General features: G+C 44.8%; 1 protein-coding gene across 3 annotated transcripts in view; it reads left to right on the top strand.

Annotated features, from left to right (window-relative positions):
• Positions 1-230: 230 nt before the first annotated feature.
• The window catches only part of LOC310763424 (neurotrypsin-like), a 35,437-nt gene continuing 17,318 nt past the window's right edge, over positions 231-18,349 (top strand). The window contains exons 1-9 of one of the 3 annotated variants that reach the window (XM_083615590.1): positions 231-376; positions 4,878-5,110; positions 6,098-6,290; positions 10,643-10,688; positions 13,779-14,015; positions 14,486-14,609; positions 16,050-16,222; positions 17,043-17,190; positions 17,314-17,492. In XM_083615590.1, the coding sequence (XP_083471716.1) occupies positions 6,201-6,290; positions 10,643-10,688; positions 13,779-14,015; positions 14,486-14,609; positions 16,050-16,222; positions 17,043-17,190; positions 17,314-17,492 (997 nt within the window). In that variant the 5' untranslated portion in view covers positions 231-376; positions 4,878-5,110; positions 6,098-6,200. Of the gene's footprint in view, positions 377-4,877; positions 5,220-5,359; positions 6,291-10,642; positions 10,689-13,778; positions 14,016-14,485; positions 14,610-16,049; positions 16,223-17,042; positions 17,191-17,313; positions 17,493-18,349 lie in introns of those variants that run through there. The other 2 variants (XM_083615589.1, XM_083615591.1) reach the window with 2 other exon arrangements.

Raw genomic sequence — 18,349 nt, 5'->3', positions numbered from 1 at the left:
TTCAGTAGTGTGGATGATATACCCCAGGGGTGGCCAACTCCCAAGAGACTATTACTTGGGAGTCTTGGGGGGTTCAGGTCGAAGTTGTTGAGCTTTTTTTAGGGAGGAGGGTAGCCATGTTTTGGGGGGAGTAAAAGGAACAGCCACTCACCAACAGATCTGGGAAAGCAAACAGCCTCACTGAGTAAACTTCGTCTTCTGTTCTGAAGATTGTGCAACAATGAGGCGAGGGGGTGGGGCAGGCTTCTAATTTACCAATGCTGAGGAAAGGGAGCCAGCGATCTACCAAAACCTCCAGGGGATCTACCAGTCGATCACGATCTACCTGTTGGACATCCCTGATATACACCATTTGTTTATGTGGTTGGTGGAATATGTAAGGTTATTTTAATGTTCAGTATTTTTATTTTTGTCCTTTTTATTACTGGTCTTTGTGCTCCTGAGGAACACGTGTTGGGCATATTGCATTGTAAATTATTTGGGCCTTATTTTCAGGCTCTCCCTCCTTAAAATATGTTAAAATTTACAACCTTATCCTATATGCAATAATAGTAATAGTCAACTATACATGACAGTAAATGGTTAAGGGAGCAGAACTTTGCTCCCTGGGAGAGTGACTGAGGACCGTAGGATGTGGAGGACCTCCCTCTCTGTGGGTGGAGAAGCAGGTCTGCCAGCAGATGCACATGAAATGGCTGGTATGTTGGCAGCAGATCAGAGGAGACCCTTCCTTCTACTGACACACATCCAAAAGAGGCAAAAGCAGCAACAATCCTATAGCAGCCCGGGAGCTGTCAATGGGATGGGAAAAAATTAAAACAACAAATGGGAGAAAAACTCGGAAAAGCTGTTCCCGCACCTTCCCACAGTCACCAGTATGATTGGCAGGGCTCAGAAGGAAGTGATTCCTTCACCACAGACCTTAGGATTGTTCTACCCAAGTTCAAACAGGGGAACACTATTAAGCACAAAGACACAAAACTGGAGTACATACAGCATTAATATGAATACATTGTTCTGGGTTTCCTGACCCGAGTTACACTTTGATACTTAGCTGCCAGTGTCTGAAAGGCAATCATCTTAACTACTGTTAACTGCTTTCCATGTTTCATAAAACTATTTCAGTTTATTAAGCCATGCCACACCTTTCTTGGTTTCTAAAGTGACTTCTACAATCAGCCAAAAGGTCTTCTAGCATGTAAACCAGATCCCTGGTACATCTCACCACTGATTGTACACTGAAGAAGGTCCAGTCTGAGAACCTCAGACTTCTCTAAAGATAACATCTGGTTTACAAAATCTTGCAAAATTTCACCACTCTCCTACAATCCTGTCAGATCTAGTAGAAAATTTCCATTAATTGGTTGACAGGGCTCTCTCATGTCTTATATATCTCATCTCTCTCCTCCTCCCCCCCCGACTCCCCGCCATGCTATTTCTGATTCAAGATTTATTTGCTTTCAAAAGTGTAGCCAAAATGGCACCCTATATGCACAATAAATAGGAATCAACTGACTTGGGGTAACCCTGAAGGGTTTTATTTATTTATTTATTTAATTTGTTAGTTGCTTTATCCTGCTCAGGGCAACCCAAAGCGACTTAAAACCAGACACACACACACACCTAAATACATTAAAGCCTAGAGGGGGAATGCATTAAAAATTATCACACCCACTTGTAAAAGGCCACATATATAATGAGGGTGCTAGGAGAGCATTTCCCTGGGGAGAGCATTTCAGAAAGCAGGGAGCCACTGCAAAAAAGGCCACTTCTCATGTTGCAACCTTCCTCTCATGGAGGGGGCATGAGAAAAAGCACCTCTGATGATGATTGCAGGGTCCGGGTTGGTTCACTTCGTATCTGGCTCTGGCACTGTTCAGACAATGACATCTGGGTCCTTCTTGGCAACAGAGCAAGACTTATTTCTGTTTGCACCATGGTATATTCTAGGGGTGGCCCTCCAGATGTGGCTCGATTTGTGCTATGCTGACTGGGGTTGATGGGAGTTGTAGTCCCACACCATCTGGGGGGTGGCACACATTCTCCACCCTTGCTACATTCCCTATGCTAAAGGTAGGCAATATTTAAAATGCATCAACATGCAAATGTGGCTTAGAACAGGATTCCCTGCCCATCAACTATTGAGTCAGCCTGGTAATGGGTGGAACAGATTTGGGTAATGCTGACAGGACAAACAAGCTGTAGGGAACAGGTACGTACCGGTAACCATCCCATTTTTTTATTTGCTTCCTGTAACCAGAGCTTCCTCTTGTGTTCATGATAAAGGAGTATATCAACCCAGTACTGAAATCCCCTTCTTCCTTTGTGAACCATACTAAATACAATCCGTGAGGACTTGCCAAGGTTATTTCTGTACAAATCCATGCCCCACCCCCCTTGCCGTGTCTCACTTCTGAAGGCAAGCAGTGCCTGCTGCTAATTAAATGATTGCAATTCCTTGGCCAGACACACTGCAGTAGAAAACACCCAAGAGAAACCACTCCCTTCTCTTAGCAGCAGCCCCTGCAATTAATTCATCATTTGACACAACTGCATTAGACCTTGGTAGCAGTGGCAGAAAGAAGGCGCTGGCAGAGAAGTGCAGGGTACTGGGAATCAAAAAATGAGAGGTGCCATTGGGAGGATGTGTGCACATTTGAGAGCTGTGTCAATTCAACCAAAAAGTTCTTGTTTGTTTAAAGGAGAACTTGATGTTTTCATGGAACAAAATGAAAAGAATCACACAGGGTTTTTTGGTGTGTGTTTTTTAAAAAAAGGTTGTTTGAGGTGGGGTGAAGAGAATAGGCAGGAAAATCTGTCCTTGCCATTTTCATTTATTCTTTATATTTTTTCTTCTACCATTGTGTTGGAATACAGTCTTCCATCAAATCAAAGAGGACTCAAGATGTATTTATATCAATTGCTGTCATGCTTAACAATAGTTTAAGGGAGGGGGAAATATACTAAACAGCATGGCCAAATTTAATACATAGCCACATCTAATGCATAGATATTTAAATGTTCCTGTATCTGTTCTCCCCCAGCTGTTAAAAACTAGGCGGCACAATATAATATTACAATGCTTTGAGAGGACATATGATGGAAGGCTGACAGACTTTTAGAAAAGGAGTTCAGTTCATCAACTGTGGAGCAGCCATCAAAGCTTCCTCCTCACATGTCCTGCCTGTTTGAACGCATGGTACAGAAAAGGGAAGGCTGGTCAGAAGAGTCTTCTTGCCAAATATTAGCAGAATACTCAAGCGATCTCAAGTGTGCTCACCAAATGATATAACTGATGCACCAGCATTTCATGATCAACAGTATCAGAAGCTGCAGAAAGACCTACCAGAATCAGTAAGGTTGAGTTGAGTTGAGTTGTTGAGTCGAGTCGAGTCGAGTCGAGTCTGTCTGTCTTGGGAGGCAATGGAGGATTGTGTTTCTGGAGGTGAAGTCAAACTGTTGGGAGGTTGCAGCGCCTGCTGTGGCTGTAGAGACTGAAATGGGTTACGGGAGAGATATGTTTTGTTGCAGCTTGGGCAGATGAAGGTGTCCAGTTGTGCTGTTGCAGATGCACCATGGCGTTTCTTCTCTCTGAGCTCCTTCCAGCAGTCGTTCCTCCTCTGGTCACTGCTGTGGATTCAAGACCTGACTATCTGTCTCCAGTCACTGTGTAACCAGCCTTCATGTCACGTTTGCAGACATATTTGTAACACAGAGTTGGTCTGCGAATGGGCCTGGTGCCTGAAGCCAGCTTGCAATAGAGCACGTCCTTAGGGACCCTGCCATTTTGTTCTGTGGACATGACCAAGCCAACGTAGACAGCACTGATACAGGAGTGTGAACATGCTGGGAACATGGGCTTGGAAGAACATGCCGGGGTACAATCATTCCTATTAATCCCTAGGCAAGGACTGGAAGCCATGAACCTAGTCAGTGCCACAGTGAGGCTGAAAACCAGAGTGGCTTCTCATTAGAAAGTGGGTAGTATCCAGAGAAGTTTTGAGCTGGAGAGCAACCACTCAGTAACCTCACCTACAAGTGGAAAGAAAGAACTAGGGGAATAGACAGCGCGAAAGTCTGAATCCTGACTAGCCAGTTAGGAGGTAGAGCTTTTGAAGAAAGGCCAAATAACTCTGGATTTAAGCTTGTCTGGTGCTGTTCCCTCCCTCAGCAAGGCATTAATAGTTTCAGTCAACTGAATGCCAAGCCTCTCCCAGCTGGCTTTCACCAGCTAGGGTGGGTATGAATCAAATTTAGTTCTCCAGCATGCAGGATTTAAAAACTGGTAAAGGGACTGTGTGATCTGGGAGCTGCAGAAGTTGCAGGTTCATCACAATGGGCAGTAGATGTTTCAGTCTCCGAACCACAAGTTGCTGAGCACCTGGAACAGTTCTCCTGGGTGACACTTAGATCACAATGGTAATTGAGAAGAAGGGTTTATTCACCACTGATAGTATTTTTAAAAAATCTATGCTGCCTGCAATCAAGTCTGTTTCAGTGCAAATCATAGGCCACCTTGGGAAAGGATTGGAGCTCAGTGGGAGAAAATTTGCTTGGCATGCAGAAGGTCCCATGTTCAGTCCCCAGCACCTCCAGGTAGGAGTGGGAGAGACCCCCATCTAAAACCCTGGAAAACCACAGATGGTCAGTATAGACCAGGGTTTCCCAAACTTTCATCTCCAGCTTTTTTTTGACTACAACTCCCATCATTCCTAGCTAGCAGGACCCAGTGGTCAAGGATGATGGGAACTGTAGTCCCAAAACAGCTGAAGACCCAGGTTTGGGAAACCCTGGTGTAGACAATACTGAGCTACATGGACCATTGGTCTGACTCAGTATATGGCAGCGTCTTATGTTCCTGCTGTTCCTTCCTACAGGTCATCTGAGAAGGAGAGAATCCTGTGCCGCCCAGTGGGAGAAAAAGCCTGGGAGTATCTGGGTCAATGGCCGATGTCAGTCTGCTACCACACAACGCGAGCCACAGAGGAGGGCATCAGCAGCAACCAAGCCATTCTTCCTGCCACAAGGAACCACCTCCAAGCCTTAGTTCAAGGGAGAGACCTGTCAACTGAAGGAAATACAGATCAGCTTCTAATGCACCAATCTATCGGTGGCATCCTACACAGTCTGGAGCCTTTTGTCTAGGAATGCTCTCTGTGTGAAGCTTTTCCTAGGCAGGGCGGGAGGGTGGGAAGCTGAGAAGAATATAGTCCAGGGCAGTGTTTCCCAACCTTGTGCCTCCAGCTGTTTTTGGACTACAATTCCCATCATCCCTTGCCACTGGTCTTGCTAGTCAGGGATGATGGGAGTTGTAGTTCAAAAACAGCTGGAGGCACAAGGTTGGGAAACACTGGTCCAGGGCAACTTCAAGTAGTTGATTAAGCTGAAAGGATAAAGTCCAGATTCCTTCGAATCACTTTCAAATTCAAGCAGAGGATTTTGCTCCACTTGAATTATACTGTTGTTCTTCCAGTGGATAGCTCTGAGTTAGCACCTTGCAGCTACCTTGGGAATTGTACTTTACCCCTAACAGAGATACCATTCTCAGCACCCTGAACAAACTACTGTTCCCAGGATTGTTTGGCAGCAGGAATTAGCTTTGAATGTGTTGTGTTTTTAAGGTACAGTGGTGTCCACAGCCACAATAATGGTAAGAGAATGAAAAGGATGTTTTCAGGAGGAGAGAAGGAGACCCCTGGTGGATTGATCCAGGTTGGAAGGGAGGAGGCTGGAACCAGAAAAGGGATGTGTATAAACTGTGCCAAAGAAAGAGCTTTGACAGCAAGAAAAAGGGGAGGGAATGGATTGGGAGAAAGCCAAAGAGAGGGGGAGGTAGGAGAGAGAGAGAGAGAGAGAGAGAGAGAGAGAGAGAGAGAGAGAGGAACCAGCCTGGAAACCTAAAGGCTGCTTTCTGCTCGTCTACACTTGCCCCTTGTTATTTGCAAAGCTGGTTCAGAACTTCTGGATCACATGGTATTCCCTTGCTTTGGAGAAGGAAAAGAGAAGGGAGAAAGAGGAAGGTGAGGCAGAGGAAAGCAAGCACCCCAGGCTGGTGTTGTTCCATCTTCCCCACCCCTTTGCTCTCTTCCTTGCACAGAGATGACAGGAGCCTCCTAGCCCCTGTGAAACTGAAGGGGGGTGGGCAGAGGAGGAGCAGGAGGCCAGATGATCAGCTCAGCAGTAGAGGGAAAATGTGAAGCATGAAGAACCAGGTCACTGTTTGTGGAAGGATGGTGCTGCTCCAAGTGTTCCCGCTGCTGCATTTGCTCCCCTGTCTTGGCTCTGTGAAGGTAGGAGATCTCATCTTCTTAGAATTAAGTCTCTTGGCTGCTTAACGTTGTGATGGAAATGTGGCTGGCTATGAAAATGCAATCTGGGCTGCGCAGGCAGGTTTGCGGAAGGGGTGGCAAATGCTGCGGTCGGGGAAGAGTTGTGTTCATTATTTCCTTTCTCGTCATGAGAATATAGCCAAATTTAAGGGAATCCTTCAATATACTGGGGTTTTTTTTGTAGACTGCATGTCTTTCCCATGTTCCAAATGCTGCATTAGAGACTTGCTCTTCCAGTGCTGGTTGATTGTTTTATGATAAATGGGTGTGTGGTCTGGACTCAGAAACTGAAAGTATTAGGTGGCTGCTAGAATGGTTAAAGGCATCTAACTCCTCTGTCAGTATTTTTACAATGTGTGTGTGTGTGTGTGTGTGTGTGTGTGTGTGTGTCAGATAGCAAAGGAGGGTGTTTGCTCCCCAACAGTTGTGAGTTGTAGCATTTTCATTCATGCTGGGCTAGGGTGGAGCTCCCTTAATCAAGCCCATCCCATGCTGTCTGAATTGCCAGCATACTGACTTGCCAGTACATACAGTGAATGCAAATCCGCTGGCTGTCTCATTTGTTCCTTTGCAGCAGATTCCCAGTTGCTGTAATTTTGGTTGCCTTTGGTTTGCCTGCATATAGTTAGAGGAATACAATAGTTTCCATTATGAAGAGCTTTGAAAAATTAAGACTCATAGAGGTCTACATCTTAAAAGTAGCATTTCCATGGAGAGAAGTATTGTTTTAAACGCTCATTCTTTCCCAAAGGTGCAAGAATCCCAGGAGCATATTTACAGGGACTAGTTTTCTTTGGGCGAGAGAGAGCCCTGGAGCTTCATAGCAAACATATATATAAACAGAGCCTATTGGAATCTAGTGGACTTCAAAAACAAGGCAGCACAACTAGTAATCTTGCTTCAAATTGCGAAGAAGAGCAATGAGCTAACTCACACATCTCTTCCGCCACACACTGTCCCCTCTCCCTTCCTCCCCCAGTTCTGATGGTTGTCACATTCCAAAGGCTGGAGTGAGATTCTAGTCCATTAAGGATCACTTTGGTTGTGTCGCTGGGTTTATAAAGGGAAATCATAGCAACAGACCTATTAATGCTAGTAAGACAGCCAAACTCCAGTAAAACAAAACAGTATTTAAAACCGAGTTTGTGCTTGAGGCAATTAAAAAATAACAACGCCGTGAAATATGCTGTTACTTCTACAAAGCCAATCTGGTGTTTTGGAAAACTTTGATTTTAGTCCACTGGATAATTCAAGAGGCTGACCATTGAGGTGGATTATTTTGAGCATTTGTATCATCAGAGGACCTTCCTAAGTAGACGACATTGATAGTGACCCATAGTTTCCTCGTTTGAATGCTGCAGCTCAACTCTATGCACTCTTACTTGGGTTTGGGAGTTGAATTCAGGGAGGCATGCATACCTTTCCCTTTTCTTTCTGTGAAGCCCATAAACAGGGATGCTCATCTCGGTTTGACATTTTAATTGAACTGTCCATGATCCCAAGTTCTTTTCCCTCAATAGATACCACCATTTCAGACCACATCAGTATATATGTGAAATTGGAATTTTGAACACTGAAAAGTTAACATACCTTGGTTCTCATTTTCCATGTTGTCCATTCATTCAATCTGGAGAGATCCTTTTCTCTTTGCTGCTGCTTATGTACAAATGAAATGGAAATGGTACTTTATGAAACAGGGAAAATTGGGACAGGTGGTTTTGTGTTTGTGTGTGTTAAGTATATAGAGTCTGGAACTGTGAACAGTTCTTTGTCCAGTAGATGGTAGTCATAGAACATTTTAAATCTTTGCAAGCTCCTGAGTTGCACCAGCAGCCATTAAATCGAACATATGGAGATGATACTGGAAATTCACATGGAACAAAGACTTGAAACAAGCAGTGCAATTTCAAGCAACAGTGGCCTTCAAAGCTATGAAGGGTGTCCTTTCAGGGTTGTGTGTGGGACAGAGAGAGCTTGGTGCCCTTGGTTTGTTCTTCAGTGTCAAATGAATGCTGAATCAATCAACCTTGGTAATGAAGAAAAGACAGAACTAAAATGATATGGTTATCTCTCTTCTTCAAATGGGATGTCATTGCGCTCTCTCAAAGTCTTCTTGAATAAGATACATGTCTCCTCCTTACCCAGTTAGCCTGATTCTCACTGGTCTCACAGCAATTCCCCAGCAGCATAGATTATTTCCCCACCTGAAGAATCAGAAACAGTTCTGTCCATCCCCAGGGCAGTGGGCTCCTCAAAACGACACAGATTTGGGTTCATTCTCATAGGTCAGGGGATGGACTTTACCTGCTCAGCAGCTATGCCCAGCATATCATTGTTCAGAATTATAATGACTTCTGCCCCGAGCAGCAGGTTGGAATCCAACAATGAGCTGACCAGCCATATGAGCTGGACCTGCAGCACCAGAGCCAAAGATGATAAAGAGGACATGAACTCCAGTACTCTTTAGAGCTGTACAAATGAGGGAATTTTGCAAGTGTATTTTGTCAATATCAAAGGCGTCTGAATATTGTCCTCTTTTGCATCTGTCTACCCTACGAACACCCTGCCTGAGTCTGTTAGCTACGGACCTCTCCAGTGAGTGACCCCTGAATTGCTTCTTCCAGAGATGATGATGATGATGATGATGATAACAGTAATAGTAATAGTAATTTATTATTTATACCCCGGCCATCTGGCTGGGTTTCCCCAGCCACTCTGGGTGGCTTCCAACAAAATATTAAAAATACAATAAAACATCAAACATTAAAAACTTCCCTAAACACTGAGCCTGCAGCTTCTCAAGAAACCAGCCCCCTCCACACCAAGGGACCCAGGCACCCTCATGCCTGCCCATCAGTGCGGTTCACAAGCTGGGAGAAAACTAACAGAGAATTGCTAGGCTCTGGGCCAGAGGAATGCCCCTTTAAGGCCTTCCACTCCTTGCAGAAGGGTCTCATCCCAGGAACAAGATAGAAGATCAGTTGAATCCTAGCCCTCCTTAGAACAAGTTGCTCACTGGGAGCTCTCCATGGTTCTGTGAGCCTGGACCCAACATGCCCTGTGAGCTTCCACTCGTGGTCAGATAGAGGAAGAACTGATGTGCAGGCTGTTCTGACACTGTCTCTGAGAGGCTCCAGCTAATCTCACAAGATAAGTTTGCATAAATATCCTGAAGCATGTTCTACAATTTATCCTCACTGTTTCCCTCAAGGCAGTGGGCTTATATTGTGGGACAGGACTCTGGGCTCCAGAACAGTATACTCAGCCCATCCATTCATCTGCCCTGTGCTTGGACCTTATTCGTTTTCCAGCCAACAGCCAAGCAAAGCAGCTTAACTGAGATGTGCTTCAAATTGTTGCCATTTACTGGGGGCAGTCCCTAAGTTATGGTCACATATTTTTTTCTTTAAGGGATGTTCCATTAAAATTTTGTTAGTGTGATTTTCCTGAATGATTATACTTAAGGGTCTCTCCAGATTCACTAGAACATGTGTAGGGAACCTTCAGCCCACCAGGCCACTTTGGGAGAATCAAGTCCACCATCCCCATGCTTAATGTCATTTGATGTCAGGTGCAAGAAAGCTCAAGCCATGTCTTCAAAGGTATAATCAGGAGTGCATTCTTTGCAGCTAAAATTCAGGCCTTTTTGAATTTGATTTCCTTTCTGCTGCTTTGCATACCAGCCCAGGCACAACACAATATTGGGCTGGAGAGGGAGGGTTACATTCTGCGCTTCTGAGAATGATTCTAGCAGGTCCTTCTTGATTTAGTGGAAGGGAGAGCTTCGTAGAAGCATTTAGTATTCTGCCGGGTCAATGCAGGGAGGTCAGGGCAACAGGGAGGTGCCCTCTTTGGTGACCTGTTTTCTCTAAAAACAATGGAGAGAAAAACTTTCCTAAAGTACTGAAACAAGTACCAATGTGGACCATTCATTACTCTGTGGTAGGTACAACGATTATTCTTTCAGCTGCCATCTGCAGCCTCTCTCCACCCCTTCTCCCTGCTCCCAGAGCACTTACATAAACTCCAAGTATGGATGAGCAGCCTTTCAGCAGCCCATGAGCAAAGCCCCTGCAGCCCAGCAATTATTCATCTAGTTGCTCCTAGGCAGAAGTGCAAATGGATGAAAGTGCAAATGGATGACAGCAAGGAGGGAGGCAGGCGACCCTGCGAATGCACACGTGTTTCCACTGTGCTCTTAATGGGCTTCACAGCATTAGGGACAAAAATCTATGTTTATTTTATGGGATAATCATCTCTGCACGTTTGCTATTCCTTCCTTCCTCCCCTCCGCCCCCCACTCCCCCTTGCAGGCTTTCTTGGGATCCCAGCCCAGTCAGAATAATTTGCAGAACACAGGTAAGAATACAGCAGAAAATTACCGGTAATTTAAGTATTGTTATTCCCTCTAATTTCGTCTTTGTCATTATCAACATTCTTTCTGCAACCAAATCTGTGTGGTCCCATGCTGATCAGTTTGGAAGCAAACTGGATTCTAAAGGGACAAAATATATTAGTTTGCAAATTCAAATAAGGGTGGGGGGGAATTAAATGGAAACATCTCAGCCAGGCCTACAGCATGTTGAAGGTGTTCACTGGTTAATAAAAAAGGGAAATGTATGTGTGTGAGGGGGAGACTGGCTTGCTGGATAGAGAGAGAGTATGTGTACCATGAGATTTAAAAGATTCTTCCTTCCTTGAACTCTGTGGAGAGACTTCAGGATGGGAGAACAGAACAGGGAAGAGGTGTGTGCTCCCTCAAATACTAATCCTCCATAGCCCCGAGAATCCCCTCCTATCTCAAGGTCAGGTGAGCTGTGGCAGTGTTACCTAATGAGCAGAACTACTTCTGCTCCCAGGCAGGAAGAGAAGAAGTTCTCAGCCTTGGCCTTCTCCCATACAGCCACAAACCGGAGTGGAAGGCTTAACAAGAGTTCCAGTAAGCAAGGCATCGGTGCCTTGCATCATGCAAACGTTATATAAAATATGCATACATTTGCAAAATTTATGCAGGCCAGACAGCTTAGCTTTTCATGGTGCAAAGCTTGGACCAGTTTTCCTTTTTCTTTTTTTCCCCAACCCACCCACAGAATAGTGGGCACAGGCTCAACAGAGAACACTGACCTGAAAGTTCCAAATGGAACCTTTACTATGAAAAGGGGTGGATAAGTGGGTGGATTTAAAGAGACGGAGAACATGAATAAACATAGTTGGGAGCAATGGTGAGGGGTTTACTGGGGAGAAAGCGACAGCAGCTGTTCCCCCCACCCTACCCCATTGCCCACCTCTTCCGAACAGGCTACTTCCCTGTTCCCCACAAAGCCTCAATTGGAAGGATGCTACATCATGATGTAATGTCGTTCTAGAGGCATTATTTGGGCTCTGGCGGGGGGGGCACTGTTCCCCCCCCCCAAAAAAAGCCTCTGGAACAATGCTTGGACCATGCTACTGTCCAGGGTGGGCTGCCATTCCCACGCCCTAGCAATGCTTCTTGGATGATGCTATGTCATGATCATAACATAGTGAGGCACTTCGAAGTGGCGATGGTGAGAGGGCTCATAGAAGAATGCCACTTTATTATCCTAATGCCCACATAATTGTCAGTAACCTAATACACTCTGTGAAAACTCATTCTAAATATAATTGTATTTATCCAAATAAAGTCTGTGTCCTTAAGTTCATATGCTGCCAATGTTGTCAAGCCATTCATTAAGGGGAATCGTATATTTATACTTCCAGTTCGTCAGTTATCAGTCTCCTGGCTACCATTGGGGCATGTGGAATCCATTTTCGCTATCCTGTTGTCAAATTTCCATACAATGGAAGAAAATATTTACCTCTGGAATTCCCCCCCCCTGCCAATTGTGTCTTGTTTATATAGTTTATATAGGCCTTACGAGGAAAGAGTTGAGGGAGTTGGGTACGTTTAGCCTGCAGAAGAGAAGGCTGAAGCATGATATGATTAGCCATCTTCAAATATCTGAAGGGCTGCCACATGGAAGAGGGAGCAAGCTTCTTTTTGGCTGCTCCAGAGGGTAGGACCCAAACCAATTAATTCAAATTACGAAAAACCAGATTCCAACTAAACATTAGGGGGACCTCCCTGACAGGAAGAGCTGTCCAACAGTGGAACGGACTCCCTTGAAAGGTAGTAGACTCTTCTTCTTTGGAGGTTTCTAAGCAAAGGTTGGATGGCCATCTGCCAGGGATTCTTTACCTGTTATTCCTAGGGGGGGTGAACTTGATTATCCTTTGTTTCCCTTCCAATCCTACAAGTCTTTGATTAAACGAGCCTCCTCAATTTCTCGATGTTCTAAACACTTAAAAGTTTATGGTGCCTCCCCATATGCCATTCACAATAAAATCAATACTAAACAGTAAAATAAACTTTTATTTTTTGAAATGGCACATGTATGCGAAAAAGTAGCTCATTTCAAATTTTTCTAGATGACTACTTTGACACTTATATAAAATTATTTCAAAAGCACTCTCTTTTTGGGTGCCTCTGCTTTGCTGGTGCCCTGAGTCCATGCTGAGTCTGCCAACTGAATAACCCAGCACTGCCAAAGAATATAAGAGGAGAGTGCTGGATCAGGCCAAAGGCCCATCTAGTCCAGTATCCTCTTCTCACAGTGGCCAACCAGGTGCCTCCCCTCCATCCCGCAAATGGCTGAAATGGCTCCGCATTTTGCAGGCCACAGAAAGAATGGGCGTTTTCAGCTCACCTCTACCTGCAGATGAGGAGCAAACCGAAAGATAATAACTTGCCTCTGGCACTTCTGCCTACTGTATTTTTCGCTCCATAAGACGCACCTGATCATAAGATGCACCTAGTTTTTAGAGGAGGAAAACGGGGGGGGGGGGGGATTCTGAACGAAACAGTGGATGTATGATTTTTGTGGTTCATGCTGTGGCTACAGACATGATATGTGATTTGACGGTGAGTTTGGGGTAGCCCAATGCAAAAATCCTGAGAATCCATGTGGATCCGTGCTTTGTAACCACGTTTTTGCGCCATTGCGGCCCCATGAAACAGTGGATGCGTGATTTTTTGATGCAGGCTATAGCCATGGACATGCTATGTGATCTGATGGTGAATTTGGGGGGACCCAGTGCAAAAATCCTGAGGATCCATGTGCTTTTACCTCCCCCCTCCCAGGCAGCCTCCTTTATATCTAGAGTCCCTTATCCCTCCCGATTGCTTGCCGATCAGCTGCTCAGCAGTTTTGTTTCAACACCCCCTTCCCTCTTTTTTAAAAAAAGGCATGATCTGCTTTTCGCCCCTGGGCAATTCGGCTCCAGGAACCACGCATTCACTCCATAAGACGCACAGACATTTCCCCTTACTTTTTAGGAGGGAAAAAGTGTGTCTTGATGGAGCGAAAAATACGGTAAGTTGTTCCCAGAGGCAACTTAAGCCAAGTTTTTCTTTTTCTCTTCTGCTTCCAGTATCTGGTGCATGTGAGATGGAGCCCTTAGGATATTACAACGGCTCGCTGTCTGTGACATTGTCTGGGTCGGCGTGCTTAAACTGGTTGGACTTTCCTGATTACGTTCATCAGTATCCAAACCGGGGCTTAGGGAATCACAACTACTGCAGGAATCCGGAAGGTGGCGCCACGCCTTGGTGCTTCTACCAACTTGCCTCTGGAGCCGTAGGCTGGGCCAACTGTGACTGCAGCCAAGGTGAGTACCAAGTGTGTCGCTGCCACTGACTCTTCTAAGGAGACGACTGCAAACATTATGTGCTAGGAGTGCTTGCAAGGTGGAAGGAACTGCTCGCCTCCCATTTAAGAACTCAAAAGATCTGAAAGTCAATGGCCGCAAAAGAAGAAAGGATAAGGTTGAAACTACAGGAAAAAGTGGAGGAGGGTGGTCTCAGCTTTTGCCAAGGTGATAATACTTTGATTCCTAAGAATCTAGGAACTGCTTCCATTGTTTCTGTTGCAACTCTGGGTGTCCTTCTCTAGGAACCTGTTTTCATGGTTAGAGGGGCTCTGAAGATGGAGCCCCAAACTAAAAGAACTATTCAGGGTCTTTGTTTGACTTGCTTTGTTGTGTGTGTGTTTTGATGTGGGGAGATTGCGCTTAAACATTGCTTGGCCTTTTCAGAGATTTGGTGCAGTACTGTTTGGCTTCCCTCTGTTTTGATACAGGTGCCGTGCGACTGATTCAGAGTGGCAGGGTGGAGCTGTACTTCAATGGGCTGTGGGGCACCATCTGTGGGGATGACTGGACAGACTGGGATGCCAGTGTGGTCTGCAGACAGCTGGGACTCAGGTAGGGATGTCTCATTGTGGGGAGGCAGCACCTCTTTCTTATGCTAGATGCTGGAGACCATAATTCCATTGATATTCTTGCATGCAACCCCAATCTCCGAGCGGTGTGAGATTCCAGGGGTTCCAGGCGTTCACCCAGGGTTTGTGTTTCCTTTTGGAATCAGGCACAGTGGAGACTGTGGTTTCTTTATGATATATGGTTCATTTGCACATATATCAACCCTGAACCTGTGATGAAGGGGTTCACGGCATTAACACCCCCAAAAGGTCTTGTTTCTCCCATAGCCGCAGCCTTGGACTCAGATAGAAATCAATCATTGCTCTAAAACATTGCTCTGACTCTGTTTCCAGCTTCTTTACTTCTAGGTCACATCACTCAGCTCTAACTCTGTCTTCATCCTTTTAACTAACCATGAGTTGAGGGAGGGACCCCGTCCATTTGCCATCTCACACTGAACCCCTTCCCTTTGTTTCCCTTAATGGCCCTTCACCCAGGTGATCACCTCAAACAGGAAGCTAGCCTGGCTGATATTTTAACACTTGATGGATCCAGAGGTTAGAAGAGTCTCTGCATACAATCTACTTCCTCCCTGCCCCAACCCCCAAAAACTCATAACAATATTATTGAAAACATACATTTTACTCATTCCTAAACAGACAAAGAGACAAAGGCAGTCTAAATATATTAATTTTCCACAACCCCAATGTGAGGAAAACCTGACCTGAGTTCGAATCTGCTTCAAGGATAAAGGGGCCACCGATGAACAGGGCAAATATGGCAAACCAATCACAACTGGGCAAAGAGAGAGAGAGAGAGCTTCTGCCTCCCTAGAGTGGAATAACATTTCCTCCATAGGCGGTCTTAGGTAGTCTTCATTTAAATAAAGAGAGGTTCATAAAACTTGTAGCACTTTTCCCAACTGGGCTGGAGCAACTGAACGATTCTCTGAAACTCTCTTGCCTATACATATCTCATCTCTTCTGTAACAATGCAGTTCAGTTCCATATGGGAGAATTTGCAACTTTTTCTTAAGTCAACAGTGAAAAACTGGATTGCTTATAGTATGTAAGAAGAAAATGTTGTCTCTAAAAATGGGACTTAATTTGTACATACACACCACTGTAGCACCGGCACCAAAATCAGCAACCCCCCTTCCGTGCACAACCGTTTTTTGCCTATTTTACCTTGCCAATAAAAATATACGGTATATCCACAGAATCCTAGCATATCAAGAGGAAGGCTAGGATAGAACCCTTTCCCATTGACACCCAGCTTCTAGGTGCAAAACTGGTTTCTTTTTAATGGAGGAATGTTCAGGCATGTGATAGCCCTCCTGGTTTTTACCACAGGACCAGAACAGTGTTATGGTATTTTGTTGTTATTATTATTATGACTTTTAATCTCCATTGGACTTATTGCATGCTCTACTTTCCGGCTTAGCGAAATTGGCACAGCCCAAAGGGAGAGTTATTCTGGTTTGGGTCCAATACCCTTCCACCTGCAGTCCGCAAACTGCCGTGGGGATGAGAAGATGTTGTTGCAATGTAGCTACCAAGAGATGTTCAGAACCTGCAAGCACGGAAATGCCGTGGCCAAATGTGCCCCACCGCAAGGTAAGCCAGAGAATTAATTTAATTTTGTTTACTAAAAGTATAAGCACACCCAAAAGACCATTCCAGCCCTTTTAGCAAAATAGCAAGCAACAAACCATCATTCTTAATGGTGCTGAAAAAGGCACGACACGGGTATTTTTGCCCAGGATGCACACATGAACACAATTTGCGTATTTCATTGCCTAATTGTTGTCTCTGGTCAAAGAAGATTTTGAAGCATTATGAAAACCTGCAGACTCCATATACGGTGGTACCTCAGGTTACGAACTTAATTCATTCTGGAGGTCCGTTCTTAACCCGAAACCGTTCTTAACCTGAGGCACGCTTTCGCTAATGGGGCCTCCCGCTGCCACCGTGCCACTGGCACGCGATTTCTGTTCTCATCATGGGGCAAAGTTCTCAACCTGAGGTACTACTTCCGAGTTAGCGGAGTTTGTAACCCAAAGTGTTTGTAACCTGAAGCATTTGTACCCCGAGGTACCACTGTACTAGAACCAAACAGTAGGCTGATGCTGTGCACTCCCATTGCTGGTGTTTGAAACCATGTACACTTAATCCCTATAGATCCTTTAGTTTCTTGAGGAATATTCTTGTTTGCTCTGATTATGGGTTTGCCCCCCTTTCTCTTTTGTTATAGCAGTAGAAATATTAGGAGTATAACCCCTGAAGCAACGAGGTTTCGTTGAACAAAAAATAAATAAATAAAAGGTTTTATTGTTATTGATAAATGACTGTTGTCCTTTGCTACGAGGAGCCAGTTTTTATTTTACTTTCCATGTTCTTTCTTTCTTCTTTTTGTCTCTCCCTTCCTGAAGAGCAGGTGTAGGATCTCCGCTTCGTCTGGTGGGGGGCAAAAAGAGCTTTGAGGGTCGAGTGGAAGTCTATCATGGTGGCCTTTGGGGCACCATTTGTGACGACCAGTGGGATGACAAAGATGCTGAGGTGATTTGCAGACAGCTGGGCTTCAGGTAATCTGTCAATGCCTCTACTTTATGTGGGGACATTTATGAACGCAAAGCTGCCATACTGGATCACATTTCTTGTGTAACTCTGTGGGTCCTTACGGTGTGCAATGTTTGTCTCCCTCCAAGCGGATCCCCAAAGGCCGTGTCTTGGGCTCAATTTGGACAGGGCTTGGGCCCAATCCTGCTGGATGAAGTGGAGTGCTCAGGCAACGAGCTTTCATTGGACCAGTGCAAGAAAAGTAGCTGGGAAGAACACAACTGTGACCACATTGAAGATGCAGGGGTAATTTGTGACCCCTTTGCAGGTATGGATGCCACTTCTGCAGAGAACATGCGGCAGACCCTCATTAACCCTTTTTCTCATTGAGATGGCAAATATTTGGCTGCATTGAACCACTTCTGAGTGCTGGTGGGGACTCCCAGATTCTCTGTGAGGCTAAAACTAGTAAACAAAGGAGACCAGCCTAGCCTCCTCCCTGTTTTCTATATGCAGGAATCTGTTTATTTTGTAGGGTGATGACTTCGTTTCGATAAGCTCCCACCTGCAGTCTAAAGTGATTCAGCTCAGGCACAGGTTTCCTACCTCAGTGATTTTGTCCCCAAATGCTGCAGTCTGCTCCCTTCGCTATTCCATGATTCCTTATAGCAGTATATACACAGGAGCTTCTGTGCTAAACGCAAAGGGGGAGTAATGGAAAGCTGCTATAAGAAGAAGTTGGGGAGGACTTGGATGATGTAATGACGGCAGGCTGGGTATCTCCTTGCCAGTTTCTGGCTGAAGCCTTTAGGGAAAACATGAATGAAATAATATGTGAGGTGGGGTATTGTTTTTTTCTGTTTTTATGCTATGTATTTTTGTGTTTTTATATTGTACACTGCCCCACAATCTTCAGAGGTATAGATAATAAATTAAAAAAAATATACTTCCAGCCTCTTTTGTGCAACTAGGGAGGTTAGAAACATGATAATATGAAAAGGAATAAAGTGGAGATTCTGAGATTTGATTTCAGTGCTGACTTCTCTTTTCAAATGCAAAAAAAAAAAAAAACCCCTATCTGAGGCAGCACATTGTTGGTGTTTTCCAACTTATTTATTATCATATTATATTTGTGCATTTAATTCTCATTCATTTAAGTGCGTGCATGAAACACAAGCTTAACTT

Source organism: Podarcis filfolensis, assembly GCF_964270895.1.
Source record: "Podarcis filfolensis genome assembly, chromosome: 5".
Lineage (NCBI taxonomy): Eukaryota > Metazoa > Chordata > Lepidosauria > Squamata > Lacertidae > Podarcis > Podarcis filfolensis.
Note: the sequence above shows the minus strand (reverse complement) of the source record. Positions and strands in the feature narration are given on the sequence as shown.